The sequence below is a fragment of the Schistocerca serialis genome, chromosome 2 (assembly GCF_023864345.2).
Source record: "Schistocerca serialis cubense isolate TAMUIC-IGC-003099 chromosome 2, iqSchSeri2.2, whole genome shotgun sequence".
Taxonomy (NCBI): domain Eukaryota; kingdom Metazoa; phylum Arthropoda; class Insecta; order Orthoptera; family Acrididae; genus Schistocerca; species Schistocerca serialis.
In genome coordinates, this window is record NC_064639.1 from 890,980,490 (window position 1) to 891,006,398 (window position 25,909).

At 37.6% G+C, this 25,909-nt stretch overlaps 1 protein-coding gene across 1 annotated transcript in view; it reads left to right on the forward strand.

The window, feature by feature from the left end:
• Window positions 1–9,766: 9,766 nt before the first annotated feature.
• LOC126456498 (RNA-binding protein FUS-like) overlaps window positions 9,767–25,909 on the forward strand; it is a 64,616-nt gene continuing 48,473 nt past the window's right edge. Inside the window, exons 1-3 of the mRNA XM_050092248.1 lie at window positions 9,767–9,783; window positions 9,985–10,156; window positions 10,962–11,089. Of these exons, the coding sequence (XP_049948205.1) occupies window positions 9,767–9,783; window positions 9,985–10,156; window positions 10,962–11,089 (317 nt within the window). The remainder of the gene's footprint in view (window positions 9,784–9,984; window positions 10,157–10,961; window positions 11,090–25,909) is intronic.

The following is a 25,909-nucleotide window of genomic DNA, read 5'->3' on the forward strand; positions in this document are numbered from 1 at the left end:
TACATTTTGTGCTGGCTGTCTCCCATGTAATCTAACAGGATTTTTCCCCATGTTTCATTTCCATTTCTCGACCTGAAAAATGGGATTACTATTTTACATATAAACTCACATATTATTATTAGTAGTACTACTGTCATTCATGTTTTTGCAAACATATGGTAGATTATATATACTTACTTGAAAACATTCTGATTTGAGATGTCAGCAACTTCAGGAATTGAGTTTCCAAATCTCTCTTCATCAGAATCTTCAGTTGATTCACTACCTCTAGAAATAATAGCATCAATCTCTTCTTCGTCATCAGATAGTATATCTCCTAATTCCTCTTCTTCATTCAAAATTGTTTGTATTTCAGCACTACTCAAACGTTTTCTAGTATAATGTAGTTCTTGCACAGGTTGAGGCAAAACACTAGCAACAACTGAGATAATACATAACAGCAGCTGAGGCAAGAAACAGCAACAATGCATATAAATAAAAAGTGGGAAATGTTAGTTTCATTGTTGTAGGTGTTTCATATAACATTTTTTCAACATAACATTCGTCATTCTGTTTTCATAATGTTGCAGTCAAGAAACAAAACAAAAATTTAGAGTGGGGTCATGGTGACCCCTGTGGTACTGAATAAATTTTAATATGTTGTAAAAGTAAAACTGAACAATATGTCATTGCATACAAGCAACTTAGAAAGACAAAGTCATAAATTTTGAAAATAATCGTTTGAAGACAAGGGAGATATATATTTCAAATGTGCTTATGGGGTCTTATTTATCATAGTGGTACTAGGAGGGTTAAGCTGCTCTATTTCAGTGGCTATTATTTTCTTTGTTGCAAAAAGGTGGGAATTTAAGGAGATGGGACCTGGATCAACTGACTAAACCAGAGGGAGAGCATAAGGAACAATTGACAGGAATGGGGGAAAGAAATACAGTAGAAGAGGAATGGGTAGCTCTGAGGGATGAAGTAGTCAAGGCAGCAGAGGATCAACTAGGTAAAAAGACGAGTGCTAGTAGAAATCCCTGGGAAACAGAAGAAATATTGAATTTAATTGATGAAAGGAGAAAATATAAAAATGCAGTAAATGAAGCAGGCAAAAAGGAATACAAACGTCTCAAAAATGAGATCGACAGGAAGTGCAAAATGGCTAAGCAGGCATGGCTAGAGGACAAATGTAAGGATGTGGAGGCTTATCTCACTAGGGGTAAGATAGATACAGCCTACGGGAAAATTAAAGAGACCTTTGGAGAAAAGAGAGCCACTTGTATGAATATCAGTTCCAATCCCAAAGAAAGCAGGTGTTGATAGATGTGAAAATTACTTCCAGTTTAATAAGTCACAGCTGCAAAATACTAACACGAATTATTTACAGACGAATGGAAAATCTGGTAGAAGCCGACCTTGGGGAAGATCAGTTTGGATTCCATAGAAATGTTGGAACACGTGAGGCTATACTGACATTACGACTTATCTTAGAAGAGAGATTAAGGAAAGGCAAACCTACGTTTCTAGCATTTGTAGACTTAGAGAAAGCTTTTGACAATGTTGACTGGAATAATCTCTTTCAAATTCTAAAGGTGGCAGGGGTAAAATACAGGGAGCGAAAGGCTATTTACAATTTGTACAGAAACCAGATGGCAGTTATAAGAGTCGAGGGGCATGAAAGGGAAGCAGTGGTTGGGAAGGGAGGGAGACAGGGCTATAACCTCTCCCTGATGTTATTGAATCTGTATATTGAGCAAGCAGTAAAGGAAACAAAAGAAAAATTTGGAGTAGGTATTAAAATCCAGGGAAAAGAAATAAAAACTTTGAGGTTCGCCGATGACATTGCAATTCTGTCAGAGACAGCAAAGGACTTGGAAGAGCAGTTGAATGGAATGGACAGTGTCTTGAAAGGAGGATATAAGATGATCATCAACAAAAGCAAAACGAGGATAATGGAACGTAGTTGAATTAAGTCAGGTGATGCTGAGGGAATTAGATTAGGAAATGAGACACTTAAATAGTAAATGAGTTTTGCTATTTGGGGAGCAAAATAGCTGACGATGGTCGAAGTAGAGAGGATATAAAATGTAGACTGGCAATGGCAAGGAAAGCGTTTCTCAAGAAGAGAAATTTGTTAACATCGAGTATAGATTTAAGTGTCAGGAAGTCGTTTCTGAAAGTATTTGTATGGAGTGTAGCCATGTATGGAAGCAAAACATGGACAATAAATAGTTTGGACAAGAAGAGAATAGACGCTTTCGAAATGTGGTGCTACAGAAGAATGTTGAAGATTAGGTGGGTAGATCACATAATTAATGAGGAGGTATTGAATAGGATTGGAGAGAAGAGAAGTTTGTGGCACAACTTGACTAGAAGAAGGGATCGGTTGGTAGGACATGTCCTGAGGCATCAAGGGATCACAAATTTAGCATTGGAGGGCAGCGTGGTGGGTAAAAATCGTAGAGGGAGACCAAGAGATGAATACACTAAGCAGATTCAGAAGGATGTAGGTTGCAGTAGGTACTGGGAGATGAAGGAGCTTGCACAGGATAAATTAGCATGGAGAGCTGCATCAAACCAGTCTCAGGACCGAAGACCACAACAACAACAACAACAACATTTAATTCTGTGGCTTCTTCGCTGCTAGCGCTGGCTATCGCGATCTTTACTTCGGATTTAATCCGATCACCTGTCATTTTGTCTTTTTTTCTCTCAATTACTCATGGAATTCTTTATTTATAGCCTCACTTTGCTCAGCTATTTTAGCCATAGCAACTGGATCTGATTCGAGACATAAACTATTTACTGCCTGTGCTAATTGCGCAATTGACTCTTCTTTCATCTTTTGTCCACTTTGTGCTTATTCTTTTATATCTTCAATGGTTTTCTGTGCAGTTTGCACGGCACTGACATCACTCATTAATTTAGTTACTGTTTCGGCTGGGTCTTTAGTGACTTTTTTTGCAGTGCTGAGAATTATTTTGTAATACTTTTGGAACAAGCAATCAATTTAGCTGATAGTGCTTCATCGCGTTCTTTTTCTTTCACCACTTGGATTTCATTGTACTCCTTGTTTTGTTTCACGATGGCTTAATGAGCGCTTTATCACGTTCTCTTTCCTTGCAGCTTCTGCTTTCTCGCATTCTCTTTCTTTTGCAGCTTAAGCTTCATCACATTCATTCATCAAGTGCGCGATTCTGTCTAATAAAGCTGCAAAAGACTCTGCAGCAGGTGCAGGGCTTTGTTTGGCACCCCTGAAGATTGAGACTCCTCAGTTATACCAACTGCTGTATTATCTGGCTCAGTTCCAATTGCTACCGAATCAGCTGCAACATTGCTAACATCGCCAACGTCTTAGTTAGTAGTTCCTTGTACACGGCCGGCCGTAGTGGCCGAGCGTTTCTAGGCGCTACAGTCTGGAACCGTGCGACCGCTACGCTCGCAGGTTCGAATCCTGCCTCGGGCATGGATGTGTGTGATGTCCTTAGGTTAGTAAGGTTTAAGTAGTTCTAGGTTCTAGGGGACTGATGACTTTAGCAGTTAAGTCCCATAGTGCTCAGAGCCAGCCTTGTACAGGATCCATGTTTGCGAATTTACCACTATGCCTAAAGATGGAACCCTCCATCGATCTAGCCTGAATAACTAAACGAAACTTTATAGACACAACAACTGACACAATACCAAGATAACTTAAACATAATACATGAAAATTTGCTTGCAGTTGGGGCACGGCTTAGTTATAGCTCTAATTCTACACTACAGGGCCTCAATAGCTACAGTGTTGTACACTGAAAGCACAATAAAATGGTTCTGCTGACCACGAAATGATGCGACTATGTAGGGCAACACCATTACATACTGCGATGGTAGCATGCAAGCCACCATACATTTCATGCACTACTGCACCTTGGAGTGGAGGTGAGGCTCTTCATCTATGACAGGAATCTATTTTCTGCTTCAACAACTATTTCCTCAATACTCTACCAATGCAGTGGAGTGGAAACAAAGCTCATCATCTACGAAAGGAATCTATTTACCACTTCAGCATCTATTTCCTCAATGCTCCACCAGTGCATGGCTGCCAGTTGCATTATTATTTTCAAAAAAGAAAGTTTTCTCTATTTTGTGTGGCGCTCTTTATTAGTAGCTGGAAAATAAATTTTGATAACAGGAAATTAATTGAAGTGCCATTAATTAAAACAAGCAGTGAAGTAAAAAAACGAAAATGATGGGTTTAAAATGTCACACAGCACAGATAAATTTACCACTAAGAGAAAGGAAACTAATAATTCAAGATTTTGTCTAACCTGCTTTGATAACACAGAATGGACTGACTGTGCACATCATTTGTTGGCCACATGCCGATCATTAATATTACGCATTGTGCACAAAAGTGCTGCCCAGAAACTACCTTTACAGATTGGCTTAACAGATCTCAGATGTTTGGCAGTGGCCAGCAAATGATATTTCGGCAGTCTTATAGTTCTCCTAGCTGAAACATAGAAAAGTTGGCAAGCAGGGTTAATGCTGTTGAAATGAAACGTTGGTAAACAATAACAGTTATTCATATATTGACGATACCTTTTCGTAGATAAATACTTATCACACCTTGAAAATGTCTTTTAGGTACAAAATTGTTCGGAAGAGTGGTCATTAAGAGAGAAAATATCGAGAGAGAGAGAGAGATACACTGAGAGCGAGCCACATGCTGCGCATGTTTTGTATACAAGTAGACAACTTAAGGCAACTTTACTGCCATTTTTCCTCAGTATCTTCCTGTTCTGGAAGCCTCTTGTTGGAAAAATGTTCGAGAGACTTTGCTGTGCTCCTTTCTGGCGTGGATGACCGCATAACATTTGATTGTTGACACCGCCTGCGCTGTGTGTGATGCATTACTTGCCAATTGAAAGATACAAATGTTCAATTTAACATCTCTATGTTCCCTCACATTTAAGAATCAATTACAGTTTTACATTATAAGACAATTTAAAGACAATACACGGAATCAATATAAAAATACAGCGTTTCTTACGTAGATTTACATAAATTATTTTATTTTTGTGGTTCAAATTTATTTACACATAAAAAGAAACGTTTTGCTTAGTTACTGCTGTGCAATTCACGTAGTAATTAGTATCAAACTGCAATATTCGAATGTTTGACAATATTTTATTTGTGTATCTGAGGCTTAAATGGCTTAAATGGCTCTTCAGTAAGTGTTCTATAGCACATGTTAATGCAGTTGCAGTTGTTAGAAATTCATGATACGGTCTATTATAAAAGTAATAACTGAAGACAAACCAGGTCAACAGCTTATGAAAACTCATGCTCAAAATAAAAATAAACATGTGATCCCTCCATTTATGTTATTACAAACACACAATAATTCTCATTACACCAGCTATCAATGACCCTTAAAATAATTAGGTTATTTCATTCAAAAAGTCTGTAGTTACTCATACATTACAGTAGATAAGAAAGGTTGAGCATGTTCATTATATGCTGAAGTACTGTCTGGTTCACATACTATTATTTACCAAACACTCCTTTCAATATTGCGAAGCATAAATGAGAAATGAGGGATGTCATCAATATTAATATTTCATTTTCAGTCCATAGTTTGGGTGCACTACAAGAAATGAGTGGAATATGTACAATCATTTTTCTCAAGACTGAAGACAGACATAGATTTCGTCTCATGTTTAAAGAAAAATTCGAAGTGTTATCTACATTGTGTAAATGTATGACCTAACATCCACCAAACGCAAAATCACAGTAACCAATGTTTTTCTTTGCAAACTGTTAGAATTTTACTCAGTGCCTTGCTTAATAGAGAAATATCACAGTAACTATGACCAATAGTGAAACATAGACAGTTCATTATGAAGATGACAAATGGGACTATGAAACATGAGAGAGTCAAAGTAAGTCAATATTAGTCATATAGGTTAGAAGAATTTTCACCAAACGTGGAAGGCTAATTCTTCAAAAATAGAGATAAAGGAATTGTCATATAGTTCTCAGAAACTGACCCCTGTAAATAGAAGTATTTAAAGTGATAAAAAGTGAGAGCTAATTTTGATTCTTTCTAACATCAATGAATCTGTCGTTCAGCAAATAAGAGAAAATAGTTTTGACACTATTGATCTGTTTACAGGAGAGATTTTCAGTACCACAAGAGCTATTTTGCACAATGTTTACCAAATCATGGACCGAGTTAAAATACAGGGTGTCCCAGCTATCTTGTCCACCCAAAATATCTCTGGAACAATAACAGCTACTGGAAAACGACTTTCACCAGTATCAATGTAGGGCTGGGGCCCATGAATGTACATACTTGGAAACATTCTGAAACGAAAGCATATGTGTTTTTTTAACACAAACTTATGTTTTTTTAAATGGACCTCCTATATTTTTTCTTCAGCAATCCATAGCATGACAAAGCACATACACAATGGCGTTGATTGCATCGCAATATTCCCATTACATTCCGAGATATTAAGACGCGAAGTTGACGCTTGAAACTCCCGACATGCGCTGCTAGCGCACGTCCTGAGGCTCAGGCGTGAACCCTGTGCTGCCTGTAATCGCGATGTGATTGACATGCGTAATCACACTTCCATACTGTATTATTCGTTTGGGACCTCTTGATAAGTATGGAGGTGTGATTACACATGTCAATCACATCGCAATTACGGGCAGCATGGGGTTCACGCCTGAGCCTCAGGACTTGCACTAGCAGCGCATGTTGGGTGTTTCAAGCGTCAACTTCGCGTCTCAATATCTCGGGATGCAATGGGAACATTGCGATGCAATCAACACCATTGTTAATGTGCTTTGTCATGCTATGGATTTCTGAAGAAAAAATATAAGAGGTCCATTTAAAAAAACCTAAGTTTGTATTAAAAAACACATATTCTTTCGTTTTAGAATGTTTCCCAATATGTACATTCATGGGCCCCAGCCCTACATTGATACCGGTGAAAGTCGTTTTCCAATAGCTGTTATTGTTCCAGAGATATTTTGGGCGGACAAGATAGCTGGGACATCCTGTATAATATAACGATATTGCAAGGATATGACAGTTTCAAGCAGGAGATAAATTTGAGTCTTATCAATGTGCAAATGGATATGCTTCCAGTATATGTACCGAATGTAACTACAAAACATTGTTCTCCAAACTCTATTACACTAGTGACATTAAATTTTGAAATACCAGTAAGGAAACTTGTTTGTCCCCATTAACGCCATGTATTACAGGTATAGTAAACAACAGACTAATACAGTAAACATGGGTACAAAGCCACTGCCAGTCACATTCTCCACTTTCTCATTTATAAGGTAGAAGAATTTGTATCTGTGTACTTCAACAGATGAAATGCAGTGGCAAATACCGAGTCAATGATTCTTCAAAATAATTGGTCCTACATCAGGCTCTCTTATTCTTTTTCATTAAGATGAACAATCATACCAAATCTTGTAATCATTATTTGATTTAGTAGAGGTTTCTGATTACTCGTTTAACTTACTCCCCAGGCAACCTTTCTAGTCCATCTGAAGTCGATGGATAGTTTATACTCTGGTTTGCTGTTATTCTGCACTGATTCAATACATTTCCCATACTATTATGGGAACAGAGATTAACTGAAAGGTGTCATGAATTTGTACAAATGGCCCTTAGATAAAACAGAGTACACACAAATCTGTACTTTATCAGAGCTGTCCACATTATTGAAATAAAACATGAGGATAAGATAAATAAAAGAAGTGGAATATTTTTAAATTCTTAGGTTTTGATAGTGACAAGAACTTTAAATGCAAGTCCCATGTTGTAGAATCAGAATTCGAAAATATTAATAATATTCACAGTTACAAGGTATTAGGTTATGGGTACAGATATTGTGATAATTGGTTGCTTAGTATGTACCAGCTTCATTGTGTTGGTTGTTTCTTTTCTGCATCTCCCTGCAAAGAGATCACATAATTTACTACTTGATGTTTCCTGCATGGTTATAACTGTGTCACAAGGTTTACTACGCTTGTCAGTATAGACTTCCTGCTTTGCACCCAGGCATCCAACCTTCAATACCTGACCTGCTGCACAGGGAAATTAAATGATACTGCCTTACTTTTTGCCTCTAGTACTTGGAGGTACTAACCAATGGAAAAACATATTACTCCTAATAGCTATAATCATAAGTCTGCAAATGAGGTAAATACTGACAATACACTGTCCTCAGTCACCAATAGAAATAGCTGCAACTATAACCTTAGCACCCATAATAGCTAACACTAGACTTAGAAATAATTTAAACCATTCATCAGTAAGCCCCAGAGTGGCACAGAATTCAGCCTTAAAAGTCTCTGACCAGTTACTGAGCAATGTGAAGCTCTAATACTAAATATGTTTAACTTCAGATGTAAACTGAAATTGCATCTTTCTGAAAAGTCCTTGTAAACCATAGAAGATTTTCTGAACATGTCGTTGATTCCCTTCGACTTGGAATCTGTGGAAAGTGCCTTAGCATATTTATTTTTCTTTGTAAATATTTATTGTTTGTTCTTGTTTTTCTAGCGTGTTCTACATCCTGGAGTATCTACTCATTACAGATATTTTGGAATGAAAAATAAATCTAATCAAATGTGTGTGTGTGTGTGTGTGTGTGTGTGTGTGTGTGTGTGTGTGTGTGTGTGTGTGTGTGTGTGATATTGAAGCTAATGAAATATAAGTCACTGTACAGAAAAAATAAAGGTGGAACAAGATGCTAATGTAAATGGTCTGCATATTGTCATATTCTTCATTACGAAAATATTTTGTCATTTTATATTCTTTCAACATCAAAGACAGAAATCATGTTCATGATTCACGGAATGTGTATATAACTTGTTAGTTGTGAGACTATCGTTTCTATTTTGTAGAGCAGAGAAAGAGAGAATAAACTGAAGCCTGGGTTGCACATTAAGTTATGTTTCTTACTGGTAAGTTCTTCTGGTAGAATCCTGTCCACTAAGTTAAACAGTTATATCCAATAGCCTGCCTGGCATACAGTCCGATGTTGTCTTCACATTTCAGCCTACTTATAAGTGTAAGACATTATATCCCAGAAATAACCTATAGGGTTTGACTAAATTGTCAAATTACTGCACTTATTGCTGCGCAATGTTAGTAGGCCAATCAATTTGTACATTATGTGAGAAGAGAGAGATAGTGACTTTACACAGTAGTACATTTCATTCGAGCTCTTATTACTAATCACATGAGTGAATACTATTTTATGATATAAAGGGATTTAATGTCCAACTGTAAAACAATAACTTTTATATAGTGGCTTTCTGTTCTGTTGGAGATTCATTTGTTTTTCAATTCCCTTGCCTGTCCTTATCTTTCCTTACATAAAAATAGTTGTGTATTTTGTGGCCATATCCATTATTATACACCACTTAACTAATGTTGAATAGTGTTGCATCTTCGTCAATATTTGGCCATGCAATTTGTTCAGTTTATTTAGTTGCAAATCTACATCACAAATAAAGTGTATTTTCGTGAATTGTGCAGAAGTGTCAAGGAAGTGAAAATAATATTGTGTGTCGCACTGCATGGTGACAGGCTGCAGCACAATAAAATAATTAAATTTATTTTGCTTCTCGAGTAGTTTATTTCCTTCACCTTTGTACTTAATTGCTTTATGTGTAACGTACCTGTACCCATGTGTCACCCTTTTGCATTTCCACATTGGTTTCATTGTAGCATTGTCTTTATGAGACTTATTGAAGAGATCAAACGATGTCTGGAAATGTAATGTAAATTCATGTATTCAAGGGCTGACGAGCTCAATCACTTATTTTATTTGAATTCGCTGAAATGTTCATCTATCTGCGATAGTTCGAGATCCATTCTGTACGAAATGAGGGACTAATAAGATTCTTATTTCTTCAGATTATATATTCAAATTCTGAATTTCTGAAGATTATAGTGTGACTTTAAAAAATAATGTTGCACAGCGAACGAAAATTTAAATGTTTGACATTGTTTCTTCCTTGTATCATAGATAACATTATTGATTTTCAAAGCGGAAACAAGAAGGGAGCGCGTTCATTCTCGATAACGCCAGCGGTATTAACTGAACGGGGTACGTGTGGAAGATCCATTTTGATTTTGGAGGAAAGCGCGAAGGTGTGTAAATTAGCAGTTTTTAAGTTTTTGCGTTTCTGTTGGGGGTAAACTTGTTCGTTTTTGTATTCAAAATAGTCATATGTCCTTACTGTTGGTAGTTTTTAGAAGCTTGAAATACGATATAATTTGTTAGTTGTTCTTCACACCTAATTTAGTGTACGCCGGTAGTAATCATATCGGGTAGGCGAAGCTCCCAAATTGATGTGTTCAGTATATATCATATTCCTCATTATAACTTTGTTGTTACCATAGTGATAGTAACCTATGATTTTACTGTTTCGAAATTAAAGTAGTTCTAATGTTCTTATATTTGGGTATTATTGTGTCTAAAACAATAGTGCAATACTAATATATTGTCATCTACGTGCGTTAAGAATCAGCACCAAAGTATCATTTTTCACATTTTGTTTTTGCATGTAATTATTTTTGCAGTGTTAAGTTCGACAGTCGTAGACTTTTAACCTTCGCTGTTTCATTGGCATAGAATCCACCGGGATGTTGGCCATGTTGTGTGGATTTGTATGGACCATTTAATACAGTCAACGCTTTTGTGATTTTTTTTTTTTTTTTTTTTTTTTTTTTTTTTTTTTTTCCCCCGTATAAAGATTTCAGTGAATATGCATTTGCCTATCGGATGGCATATTTGTGCTAATGAAGCTGTGTTATTACGAGTGTAAACATATTAGGATTGTTGTCTACGATTTCTGATAATTACGTACATTTTTTCGTTACAGACGTAGAAACTGGATATATTTTTGTCGAGTTCATTAATTTTGTTTCTTCCGTGTTTCCTGCATGCATTTAGAAGAGTAGAATGGAAGATGTTCCAAGGGGTGGCTTTGGAGGTGGAAGAGGTCGTGGTCGGGGTGGCCCTGGTAGAGGTGGACCACCACGAGGAAGGGGTGGATACGGTGATGGCATGAGAGGTTCAAGGTATGTATCACTGGGAGTGAGTGTCATCCACCAAATTTTGATGTTTGTGGACATTGTCTGATTTTGTCAAGGTTTTAACATTTTTGTTGTATTGCAACTTCGTGTAGTTTTCACAAGAAATGAAAGCCTAATTTATTAGTAAAATAACATTAGTTACTAATAGTTTCATTGCATCACATACCTGAAAGGAACTGGTACACGTGTAGGTACTAATGTGCGTGTTCGGTAATGCTTATGTTGAAACAGCACAGAAAAAACATAGATGTGAAACATCAGATAGCCTACATTAGGTTTTCAATTTAATTTACCACTTATTTTTTGAGGTTGCTGGAATTCTTATTTGGCTCAACAGTTTGCCTGTTTGTATGGACTTGCTGATCCATTGTTAGGATTTATTCTTCCTATTTGTGATTGGTTTCTTCTGTTGCTTATTGAATATTTGTAAAAAGTGTTGGGACACGGTGAGGAATAATACACAACCAGTCTTCAACTAGTGACAATATCAAAAAGGCAACTGTGCATCACTATTACTTAATCGTTCTGATTGTGGGCAATCATATGTATTGTAACTATCACAGTACTGATGATCTCTTGGGAATAGGATGTTTTTGGGTGGCAGGTATGTTCATTACGGACACTTGCAGACGTATCACATCACCTACCAGACTTGGCACCTTCCCTCAGTTTACTTTTCCATATGTGCCCTAACCATACTGTAATCATCAGTGGGGAGGTGGCCTGATAAGACTTGCTGTGAAACGTTACTGAATGCCTTCTTTGAAAACTGCCTAGAGCAGATAGTTCAAAACCCCCATTCATGATGGAAATATATTTGATCTAGTAGCATAAAGTACACCTGACCTCCTTGAGGATGTCCACATTAAAATGGTATCAGTAAGCATGACATGATTGTGGCAACAATCATTACCACAGTTACTAAGGACAACTAAATTAAGCAGAAAGGTAAATATGTTCAGTACACTAGACAAAAAATCAGTACCGTCACGTCTCGATGAGAAATGTTTAACCTTTAACACAGGGTAGGAGCATGTAGAGGAACAATGGCTCAAGTAAAAAGAATAGTAGACCGTGCACGGGATAGATATGTACCCAGTAGAACATTCCATAATGGGAGGGAACCTTTGTGGTTTACAGGCACTGAAAAGAAACAGACTACTGCATAATAGGTGTAAAGTGTAGGGCTGTAGATAGAGCAGTGCTGAATGAGATTTTTGGCTCTCAAGAGGGCAATGCATGATGCCTTTAAAGACTGCAGCAACAGAATATTGTTAAATGCTCTTTCACATAATCCAAAGAAATTCTGGCTGTATATAAAGGCTGTTACTGGCACTAATTTGCGTTAGTGGCACTAATGTGGCCGAGTTCGCCTATCGTCTAACTATAATCTATTGTAGATCCTTTGAACAAAAAGCCATGCTCAGTTCTGGGAAAAGAGATCAGGTCACACCCACATACAACGGTAGTAAGTGATCCACAAAACTTAACGTCAAATATCCTTGATATCAATTTGTTGTAGAACCTTAGGAATTATTCTGAACTGAAACATAAGGAGGTATCTTGAACAGAATGTCCTCCGTGGTAACCAACATAGATTCCAAAAACATCTATCATGTGAAACTGGATTCCCTTTTTTCTCACATGACATACTGAGAGTTTTGGATCAAGGTAATCAGATAGCTGCAGTATTTCCTGATTTCCAAAAAGCATTTGACTCAGTTCCACACCTATTGTTCATGTTAAAAGTACAATCGTGGGATATGATTCAATGTTTGTGATTGTTTTTGAGGAGTTTTTGGTAGGGAACTCACAGCATGTTATCTTGGATGGAGAGTCATTGTCAGATGTAGAAGGGCAATTCCATAGTTACGGGTGTTACATGTACACACCTTAAAATCAGGAAAAATAATGTAAGGAAAAATATTTATTGAAATTAATATTGAAAACTTTTAAGGCTTACATTATATTTCATGTTAGAAATGTTGATACTGGAATTGTTTTATTGTTCTCCTGGTTATTAATCAAAAAAGTAGTGTTACGGGTGTTACCAAAAGTAGACCTAGTCCCTGTTATGAGTTAGGGAATTCTCTAATTTCTGCAAACTTGATGAAGCTTTTATTCTTGTAAAACAACTGTCAAGAGGTATTGCCCCAAATTTTATTTTGAAATATAAATTTTTATTTTTTTGGACATCATAACTCCGTATATATATATATTTTTTTGCTGTTACGGGCGTTACATTAAATGTTACGGGTGTTACATAGATGCATCAGATTTGATTCTTGAAGGAATAAATCTACCTCTTACAATTGCATAAAAAGAAAAGAAGTATTGTAGTTTATTTGGAATGAAAGTATGTACTTAAGAGAACATATTTGAAGGATAAAGCTATTTATTACACAAAAAATTTTGTTACAATTTTATAGTACAACTAGGCCAAGATATCGTTACTTACTTAACATTTACCTCGTTTTGTAGGCCTAATAAATTTATGACAAAAATGTTTTCTTATTATTGATAGGTTTAAAAACTTCATTTAAAAAACTTTTCCAGCAACATCCAATTCAAAATTGAACTCATAGTACAAACGGTTACCTTGTTTGATTTCTGGTGCTGTTGCCTTAGATAGTACTTGACTGAATTTCACAAAACAAACATCAGTTTCATCTAGTTTAAAAAGTGTTTTACTTTTTCCTACTGACTTCAGAAACATTATTTTCACATCCTCCTCTTCATCAACCTCACTCTGACAGATTCCCAAGTAACGGTGTTGAATTTTGGATAGGGTTGGCTTCTTTTTGTCACTTGGAATGTCAACCAAGACAAATAACCCAAATTTTAAATCAGACTTTTCAATTTTATTAGTTAGGCTTAACTGACGAGCACTTCCAATATTGTCTTGCGATTCAGATGGTGAAACAGTCTCCTGATTAGAATCATTAGAACTGCACATTTCATAGAAGTTTATGCATCTTTTTGCATGTAATGTTTTAACTTTGGCATCCTCAGTAATAAATACTGACATCCTTGTCATTCATTAATGACTCTGCTGTTTTTGAAACCAGCAAATCAGTTGTGTTATAAGCCCGAAAGTGATGGCAGCCCTGGATTTGAGGAATTGCTTGTAAATTTTTCCACCTTTCATCCAAAATAGGAATGTTATGCTCCACTGTTATCTTATCAACCCATAGCACCTTAATTTTAGAAAAATTCTTCAGAGTGTAGTCATAAAAGTCAATTGCGTTGTTAATAATAACTTTCCTAGATCTAACAGCTGTCCACACACTCCTCTTCAGTGCACCTCCTATGCCATCCATGGCTCCTTTACCATGTGAACTGCCAAAAAAATTCCATTCAACTGTCAATCCAAAGTTTCAGAGCCAATTATATCGGAAACTATCTTTTTAATAACACCAGATTTTTTACTGGGGCTTTTTCGAAGTACCTTCAACACTTTCTTCACAGCTTTACCAAATGTCTGTTTACACTTGTAAGTCCCAATAGGAGAAGATTCATTTGGAACTTTTGATCTTGCGAGTTCTAGTTTTTTCTTCTCTCTCTCTCTCTCTCTCTCTCTCTCTCTCTCTCTCTCTCTCATTTTTCTTCGATTCTTATCTCTAAGACGTTGATTATTTTTCAATTTTTTTTTTTTAACCTGCAATCTTCTTAATTCGTCTTGTTCTTTCTTCAAGTAAGCTTCTCTGTTTTCATGGTTATCTTTAATCTTTTCTTGGTACTTCTTCACTCTTTCCCTTGCTGGTACTGGTGCCACGGTCTCCGAAGACAGAAATCATGATAATGTAGGCATATATATGTATAAACATAACGCTGTCCAGAGAGATAAAAGTAAAAGACATTGTTAAGCATAGGCTCTTATGAATGACTAGAATCTGCCTCAATGAGCTGTTTACTGGGCCTATATAAAATTTAAAACTGAGGTTAGCAATATTGTTGTTCTTGGAAAAGTTAGAATGGAAAACATAAACTATATGTAATCTAATTTTGGGCTTAATTAACGTTTTAGGAGGATGTCAGTTGAGTCAGGTTAATGCCCTAATTAACTTTTATAATGTAGGTGTAGTGCTTAAACAAATGTATGCAGTGGAATAAAAATTTTAGTTTTCATGCTTAAAACTGTTTTCAAAAATGACTCTGAGCACCATGGGACTTAACATCTGTGGTCATCAGTCCCCTAGAACTTAGAACTACTTAAACCGAACTAACCTAAGGACATCACACACATCCATGCCAGAGGCAGGATTCGAACCTGCGACCGTAGCGGTCACGCGGTTCCAGACTGAAGCGCCTAGAACCGCACAGCCACACCGGCTGGCAAAACTGTTTTCATATGTCATGAACATAGTTAAGAAACTTTATTCATTAATAATAATACCATTTGGTTATAATTTAAATGTAGGGCCTAGGCCTACTAAAGATTGAGGTGGCATTAAACCATCCAATTCAAGTTACGGGTGTTACGCATGTGTTAAGTAACACCCGAAACAAAAATTAGTAACACCCGTAACAGCTCTAAGAGTGTTAAATAAGATTTCAAAATGCCATGTAATGGTATGATATTGTAAAACATGGGTATAACCTCACTTTTACAGAAAGGTATTGTACAGAACAAATTTACTAGATTACAAATTAAACTTTTGTATCTTTTTTGTTACGGGTGTTACAAGCTGCATATATATTATAAAACTAACAAAATAAAGAAATGCAATTAGCTTACCTCAGCAAAATGAATTATTATGAGCTATAACAATGTTGACTTCAATATTCTTTGCAACAATAGAACAATCAGCTATGGATAACACAACTAATATTCATCTGGAAATAGCATAAAACATACCTCTCTTTGGTGCCATAGAACAGTGCACTTTAAACACTTAGTGAAGGTAGAAATTTATTTTTTTCATATTCATGATTATTTTGCAATGAACAAATGTACTTTTAACTTGGCATTTTTAAAGTTATATTTGTAATATTGTCATTTTAATTTTTTTGTCACAAAGTCTCTTTAACATGGAATGACCCAGAAGTAACTTAGTGTGCTCCAGGGAAGTGTGTTGGGGTCTTTGTTCATGTTCTATATTAATAACCTTGTGGGCAGTATTACAAGTAACCTCAGACTATTTGCAAACAATGTTGTTATGTTTAATGAACTAGGTCTGAAAGAAGCTGCATAAACACGCTCAGATCTTTGATAAGATTTTAAAATGGTGCAATGATTGGCAACTTGCTTTAGATGTTCAGAAATGTAAAATCATGTGTACTTTACAAAATAGAAAATTTTTGTATCATGCGACTATAATATCAATGTCACTATTGAAATTGACTAACTCATAGAAATATCTGCGTGTAACACTTCATCGGGATATGTGGTGGAGTGATCACGTAGGCTCAGTTCTGGGTAAGGCAGGTGGTAGGCTTTGGTTTATTGGTAGGTTACTGGGAAGTGCAGTCAGTCAAACAAATCATGTGTGCTAACTATTTAGAATATTGCTCAAGGGTGTGGGATGGGTACCAAATAGGACTAATGGGATATTGAATATGTACAGAGGAGGGTAGCACTAATGGGCACAGGTTTGTTAAGATTGGCTGTCCATGCTCTAACCTTAGCGTGTAGATACTGCCTTTCACAAATGGTGATGGCAGAAGACTGGATTTGTATAATCTAATGATGTTTTCAATGTATTTTTTGTAAGTGGTGCCTACAGCTCTTACATATTTGAAAAATGTTGTATCACTATTATTATGATGATGATGATGTTTTGGTTTGTGGGGCACTCAACTGCGCGGTTATCAGTGCTCGTACAAACTCTCAACCTTTGCTCAGTCCAATCTCACCACTTCATGAAGATGAGATGATGACAGCACAAACACCCAGTCATCTCGAGGCAGGGAAAATCCGCGACCATGCCTGGAATCGAACCCAGGACCCATGCTCGGGAAGTGAGAACGCAACCCAAGACCATGAGCTGCTGACACAGTGCTTTGAGTTGGTGGTACAATACTTTATTTGTACAACAAGGTTCAATTGCCTGACCATCACATTATAAAAGTGTTAACAGTATCATATAAGTTGGAAATATAGAATCAGGAACGTCGGTGATAAAACCATAATAAACTGTTATATTGTAATTTATTTTATGATATGATCAGTGGATTATTCATCATTCCATCACATGACAATAATCATTTTATATTTTGCATACCGTCGAATTGGGTGAGATTGATAACTTCTACTGGAGTTTTGATCACTGATGCTTAACGTACTTCAATTCAGTAGGATAAAAATTACTGTTCATAAAAATAAGTTGAAGGGATTCACAAAAAGCTCTGTGTTTTTCTTTGTTACCCATAAAACATAAAAAAAATTAAATATTGGTGATCGATCTTAAACCTGATTTGGGGTGAGATTAACCACCTCGTTATTACTGCATGAAACTACAGTACTAGTGATCAATGTTAACCTCATGCAGTTTGGTCCAGCCATTTCTGTGATTAGCATAAAATATAAATGGGGTGAGATTGAGCAGAAGGAGCAATATGTTCCAAGTTATATTTAGAGATGTAGGTAATATGGTTTTTTACTGACAGGCTACATTAAAAACTAGTTTCAGATGTAGCAGTATTTTTCGGCAGTAGTCCTAAATTTTCATTAAGCTCAGTGTATGCATTTACACGAAACAAAAACAAAATAACAAACAGTACAATAAATAAAACTGAAACAAATTAAGTTCCTTTCAACATTCTTTAACATTAATGTTGGTTGTAAAGGTATGCTTGATATGATTGCCACCTGCAATAGAAGGAACTGGTAGAACCAGTAAAATGTCCTTCATCGCCACTACAGATACATCAGTTGTCTCCAGATTATAATGATAATTAGTGGTTCTTATCAATGTACCTCCTGATCGTTGAAAGGGAACCGTTTTTTGCCCCTGGGGTTAGTGGGTATAATATAATCAAGTCGTATAAACCAATAAAAGCAAGCCTGTAAATAGCAGAAGCAGAAAATATGAAATGGGCATCCATACAGAATAATTTGTGCTTTGCCACCCACCACAGAAAATGTGGTTTCAGAGGAAAACATTAAAACTTCAGCAGAAAGATGCAGATGTGTGGCAAAATGTAAATGAAAATATGTTTTAAAAGTGCAGTTAATTTGTATGTTATTGGAATAAAAATGTGTTTAATAAACTAACACCAATAATGCTCCCATTGGCTGCCTCCAACTTCCTTAACTATGGAATGGACAGGGTATTTGTTAAATGTTCATTGTTGTGAACAACTAACAACTGCAGAGACCAGGTCTTCTGGTGGCCAAAAGTTTAGTTGTTTGCTGCCTTTGTTGTGCCTGGCATTAACTTACCGTATTCACTATGTGGTTAGTAACACTACCTTTTTCATAATGTTGGGAAGTAAAACTGTAGTGTGTGTGTGTGAAACTAGCTAGATTCCTGTGTAGCATGACAACTTACCCTAGGATAGAAGTGATAGGGGTAGGGAGGAAACGTAAAATTGTCAAATTCTTTAAATCAGGAACGAGTATATATTGCAGAAGAAGAAAGGGTGAACCATTTTGGAGAAGTCTACAAATAACTTTTACAGGTAAAAGTTATTTAGTTAGCCCCTTGTGTTTTGAGTAGTTAATGTACAATACATCTACATCCATACTCTGCAAACCACTGTGAGGTGTATGGCAGAAGGGCACTTCCTGTTGTTAGTTATTAGGGTTTTCTTCCCATTCCATTCTCGTATGGATCCCGTTAGTCCCACACATTGCAGCAATATTCTAGCATGGGTTGTACAGGTGAGTTGTAAGCAATCTCCTTTGTAGACTGTCTGTACTTCCCCATTACTCTGCCATTTAAAAGAAGTCTACCACATGCTTAACTCACAATTGAAAGCTGGGAGATCATTTCATATCCCTAAAAAGTGTTAAACCCAGGTATTTATATGAGTTGACAGATTCCAACAGTGACTCATTGATATTACTGGCATTGGATACTATGTATTTTGTTTTGTGAATTACACAATTTTACATTTTGAACATTTGAAGAAAGTTGCCAATCTTCGCACCACTTTGAAATCTTGTTAAGATATGGCTGAATATTTATGTAGCTTCTTTCAGGTAGTACTTTGTTATGGATAACTACATCATCTGCAAAAAGTCTGATGTTAATATTGTTTGCAAGGTCATTAATATACAAAATGAACAGCAATGGTCCCAGCATGCTCCACTGGGGCACACCTGAAGTTATTTATCCATCTAACGATGACTCTTCATCCAAGATAACATGCTTTCTACCAAAAAGTTCTCAATCCAGTCATAAATTTCACTCGATACCCCATATGATGGTACTTCTGACAATAAGTGTAGGTGTAGTATTCAGTCCGATGCTTTTCGGAAATAAAGAATTGCTGCACCTACCTGATTGCCCTGATCCAAAGCTTTCAGTAAGTCATGTGAGGAAAGTGCAAGGCGTGGTCATTCTGTTAAAGATCCCTCGTTATGTTTCAGCTCGGAATATGTTCTAAGATTCTACAACAAATCTAAATCTCGAGGATATTGGGCGGTAGTTTCATGAATCACTTCTACTACCCTTCTTGTTGGCAGGTGTGACGTGCTTTTTCCAAGAACTGGGCAAGGGTTTTTGTTAGTTATCTAAGATTATAGCTAGAAAAGGATCAACTAAGCCACAGATTCGGTATAGAATTTGAAAGGGATTCGATCGGTGCTTTTTTCGTTTTAACGATTTCAGCTGTTTGTCAATACCACTGACACTAATACTAATTTCATGAAGTTTCTTTACAGTGACTGGGTACATATCTATCCAGTGCACAGTCAACTATTCTTATAAACTTGAGCAATTGCTCCTCTACATGCTCCTGCCGTGTGCTGAAAGTTAAGTTTCTCATTGAGATGTGACAGTATGATTTTTTGTCTAGTTTACTTGAACGCACTTATCTTTCTGCTTGATTTAGTTATCCTTTGTACTGTGGTAATCATTGTTGCCACAACAATGTCATGCTCACAGATAACATTTTTAATGTGGGCATCCTCAAAGAGGTCAGGTCTATTTGTTGCCATTAGATCCAATGTATTTCCATCATGAGTGGGGTTTTGAACTACATTCTTGGCAATTTTCAGAGAAGGCATTTCGTAATGTTTCACAGCATGCCTTATCAGGCTATCTCTAATAAAACTGCAATTTTCCCAATTAATTGTTGGACAATTAAAGTCTCTACTGCCGATTACAGTATTCTTGGGAATGTACACAAAAGTGAACTGAGGTTGTCTCTAAAGTTTTAGATTACACTAGGAGATGAGTCTGGTGGGCAATAGGAGGATCAAACTATTTTGTGCCCACCTCTTTTAGTGAATCTTGCCTAAACAGTGTCACATGTGGCTTCTATATATGTTTAAGTGTTTTTGAGTTGCTTGTCTACTGCGATGATTGTACCACCTCCATTTCCTATTTGCCTATCCTTTCAATGTACACTTAAATTCTCCCCAAAAATCTCACAGTTATCAATTGCAGGTTTCAACCAGCTTTCTGTACTTGGTGTTAGGCGAGCTTCACTGCTATTCATGAGGGCTACAAACTCTAGCACTTAGATTGCTGCCGGCCAGAGTGGCCGAGCGGTTCTGGGCGCTACAGTCTGGAACCGCGCGACCACTACGGTCGCAGGTTCGAATCCTGCTGCAGGCATGGATGTGTGTGATGTCCTTAGGTTAGTTAGGTTTAAGTAGTTCTGTCCTACATTTTAGATACACAGTGCGGTTTCTGGGCCTAATTTTTGACTGCCACACCTACGTGACTTGAAAGCCAGAACGCTGAAGGCACTGAACATCCTCAAGTACCTCAGCCACAGGCCTTGGGGTGCGGACAGGGCATGTCTCCTACAGTTTTATGGAGCTTTTGTGCGTTCACGGCTGGACTATGGGTGCACAGTATATGGGTCAGCGAGGCCATCTTATTTGCGGATTCTTGACGCTGTTCACCATGCTGGGATCCAACTGGCCACGGGTGCTTATCAGACCAGTCCCGTACCCAGCCTCTGTGCTGAGTCTGGCAAACCGCCACTTACCATCCGGCGGCAGCTCCTGCTGGTGCGCCAGGCTTGTAAGTTTCTTGCAGCTCCCACGTCGCCTGCTCACCATCTTGTTGCCCATCCACCTCTGGACCGCCATTTTTTCCCCACCGTCCCCGGGCTACGTTGCCGTTTGAGATCCGTGTGCAACGTGTACTAGAGTCCCTCGGTGTGTAGTCTGTACAACCCCAAATCCAAGGTTTTAACTGCCTGCCACCCTGGTTACTGAAGAGGCCCGGAGTGATTTTAGATTTATTGCAGTACAAGAGAGATTGAACTCCTGCCACCGTTTTTAATGCAACATTTTCTGCCATTTTATCTGAGCATCACGACTGTGTAGCTGTTTTTACGGATGGGTCGAAACAAGGGGATTCTGTTGGTTGCTCAGTTGTTTTTCCATATCGTGTCCTCAAGGTCCGACTGCCTCAGACTTTTACTGTCTTTGATACAGAATTGTTCGCGATCTTGTGGGCACTGGAGAACATGAGGCATTCTTCCTCTCCTAAATTTCTTGTCTGTTCCGATTCACTCAGTGCCCTTCACTCATTGCAACGTTTGTATCCGGCAGACAAAATTGTCCAGACCATCCAGGATGCCCTCCTCCGACTACAGCGACTGGGGAAGGTTGTAGCTTTCTGCTGGGTTCCAGGGCATGTTGGCATTGCTGGGAATGAAAGGGCAGATCACGCAGCCAAGGAGGCGTGTCTCGCCCCACAAGTATCTCAGTGTGCTATCCCCTTGCACGCACTCACCTCATTGTTGAGCTCACGGGTCATGCGTCGGTGGGAGGATGAGTGGCTGGAAGAGACTGACAATAAGCTCCGTATAGTCAAGCCCACAACGCGTGTGTGGTGTACTTCCTTTCAGCCCCATCGACGGGACGAGGTTCTCCTCACTCTGCTTCGAATAGGCCACAGCCCTATGACGCATGGCTTCCTGCTCCGGCAAGAGGACCCTCCAATTTGTGGTGCTTGCGGCGTCCAGGTCTCTGTGCGCCACGTTTTATTGGATTGCATTTTATTTTCTGACCAGCGGGTCGCGGCTGACTTGCCAGCGGACCTGCCGTCTCTTTTAGGCAACACTCGGACAAATGTGGTTAAAGTTCTGTGCCCTGTCAAATGTTTTTACAAAGATTTTAGGGAGAGGATTTTAATTTGCTCACTGTGTGACAAGCTCGCCCATATTTTATGTAAGTGGCCAGCCAATAACAATTTCCTGTGACATTCTTGTTGCTATGTTTCCCCTTTCCTTAGGTTTTACTTTCTTATGTAGCATTTTCCTTCTTTTCCTGCTTTCTTTGAGTGTGTGCTTTAGTTTTCTTAAGTCTGTCTACATTCGTTCCTTTTAATGTATGTCAGGGCGCTGATGACCTCGATGTTGAGCGCCCATAAGCCCCAACATACCACCACCACCACTAGTTAGGTTTAAGTAGTTCTAAGTTCTAGGGGACTGATGGCCTCCGAAGTTAAGTCCCATATTATTAAAAAAAAAACTTTGATTGCTTTGTCAGTTTACTATTAGGATTTTAATACTCTTATCTGTGAGAGGCATTTCTTTTGATCCTACACTGCTACTTCTGGGTTTCCTACTGTTATTATTGGGATCGGATGAAGAGGCGCCTAATCTAAAATGCCTAGTGTGCACTCCCGCACATAGTCAGCTACCTGACAACAGCCTCTGATGTGTAGTGCATGTCTGACCCATTTAGGGGAGTCGTACAGTTCTCAATCTTACGGTGCAAGTCCACGAAGTCACAGTCTAGGTTGTCTCTGAACCTTCGTAGGCTCTGGTTCAGTCCTTCAACTTGACTCCAAAGGGCAACGATCAATTCTGGGGACAGTGCTGCAAGTTGTGAGCATGCACAAGGCTTATCTTTTTAACCTTCTGTGCCAGTCACTAGAATGGCCTCAAGAGCCCAGATGATGGGCATCATTTATTCCAATGCGTGCCAAACATGCAGTTGGCTGCACCCTGTTCTGTCAGTGGCTGCTGGAACAGCCATTTCAGCATGTTGAATGAGGCCCCCAGGCACACATACTGAGTGTGGCTGGAGTGCTTTCCTGTCCCCTTGCTGCCATTTCCCTAAGGGGTACCATCATTCACCTTTCGTTAGAACTGCTGACAATTTGCGCTGGCTAAGTTGTAATGAAAGACAGCACTTCAGATTGGGGGTTGGTACAACATCCTGAGTCCTTCCTGGTCTCTGTACATCCTGTAACAGGCTGCCTAGATCTGCAATTGACACCCTACACACAGTAAAGTGAACGAGTATGACAGATTCTGTATCTGTTGAGGTGAAATGTTACTTATGTCCCATAAGAATTTGTGTAAATACAAAAACAATATTTCTAGAAAATGAAGACAACACAAAAACATAATAAAAATTACTAGTTTCTTAGAATGTTTGGACATTATAGTTCTCTGAACACTCAGATACAGAGTTAATTTTTGATAAATGCAGGTAATGTATATAGGCTGCTACTCTTTGAGGGAAAGCTAGATGTAATACAGTTTGTTAGACTGTCTGCTGCAGTAACTAAATCACATACACTGATTAACTACAAATTTTCATAGAGCACACAGAAACAATGGTAACTTTAGAAAATTCTCAAAAACACATGTTTTATTTGTTTTGTTATACAGTGAAATTCAGTGCTAGTGTATTCCTTGGCAGAACTGTGAACCACAAATGCTGATTTGTTTCTCAAAAGTAATATATCATCATATAATTGTATGATGAAATTAGAGAGAGGTTCTTTGAATAAGGATAGACCTACTGTTATAAATTTTAATAGAGCACAATTAAGTTACAGCTTATAATTGATAACAGTAAGAGTTTATTGTGGAACTTGAAAATGTTCTAAATTACATAATACTAAATTACATAATATATATCACATTCTGTGAACTTCTACACTGGTGTGCTGAAGAACACTGTGGCTTGTTTTTTCCAAAAATTGCTAAAATGTGCAGCACCAACAAAGTGTCTTATGCTTGTTGCAGCTAACAATGCAATAACATGCACCAAAACACAAATCAGAGGTTTATTCATTAGCTAAAATAGGTTTCTTAATTTACCTTGCAGTTTTTCTCTCTCTCTTTTTTTTTAATTAAAAGAAAGTGCAATCAGTATGGTGCAGACTTAAACATGCCATGTACTTGGTATTCATTCTTCAGCTTTGCCAACTCACAACCTCACAACACTGCCATCCCCTCTTTATCAAGCACATGATATTAACTGTGGTGAATCTATACATCTACACAGCCCTGCTTTATGTCAAAAGCAACTTAAATGAGTTCGAGACCAGAGAGAACATACATCCCCACAACACCAGAGGCAAACTGGACTTTGACATACCAAGACACAGACTCACAAAGACTGCAAACTCACACAAAATAATGAGTTTAAAACTCTTCAATAAACTTCCAGCATCTGCTCGGTCACTGACCAATAATATTTTCAAACGTAAGGTTTATGACTGGCTTCTCAAACACCCATTTTATAAGATAACAGAATATTTTGAAATAAGCATTGACATTAGTATATAAGAATATTCCTAAAAGAAAAGGAATTAAATTGTAAAAACTTTACTGTAAAGTTGTTGTTAATTGTATATTTAATGTTCAGACCTATTCCGCTGTAAGTGGTCAATGGTGAATAAACTGAATACTGAATACTGAAACTGAAACAAATACCTTCAAACTCTACATAGAAGACTGTCGGCATAATGACAATTTCAGGGATGTAGTCCAGTATCACACTGCAGCCATTTTACATGAATTGCCATCTTCATTAAACACACAGGTCTGCTCTAGCAAATAAGTCATTAAGAATGTAATTTTAGGTTGCGTTCACAAGACAATTAATATACAGTATCATATCAATGGTAGGCATAACTCCATTTTGTAAAATTTAGAGGAGAAGCAAAAATGGCTTCTTAAGAAATAAAGTGATACATGTGTAACTATATAGTAGAAGCCTAGTACTTTATTGATTAGAGGAATCCATTCCCTTCAACATCTCTTTGTTAATTGCATTTCTGGTTACTGGAATAACGATTTTTTTCAGGCAGATGGAATTAAGTTTTCATTGTGTACCATTGATATAGTACCTTTGTCAGCTGGTTGTATGCTTTCTAATTTTCCTTTAGGTTTACTAACTAATAAAGATTTAAATGTAGTTGGCATGAGGCACAAACAAGGGTTTTGGCACTTCATAGAAAGTCTTGCTTTGGATGGGGTGCATTGTTCTGTTAACATTAGTCACATCAAAGCTCAGTAATTAAACAAGACTGAGGGGGAAGCTAATGGAAGTATGAGTGTTTCTGTACTTACATTAAAACAACTTTGTGATTAATGTTTCAATGATTCAAGTGATAAGAGATGGTTGCTGGTTGATCAAGCAAGCCAGCAACACTGCAATTTATTTTAATTACAGTATAAACTGAATGTTTCCTGGTGGTCTGTATTGTGCTGATGTAGTTATCCTGATTGTGTTTGTTGCTCTCCTGCAATTCATGTAATCACTTCTATGTATTAATAGGCTGTGTAGTAGATTAAGTGCTGTTGTATTGTTGTCTCTTACCAGATGACTGAATTCAGGGTGTATGTATTAACTGATGTCTCATAGCAGTTGCTTCTTCTTGTTGTAGGTGCTGCAAATGAGAATTACGTGGTTTTGTGAGGTATCAGGAG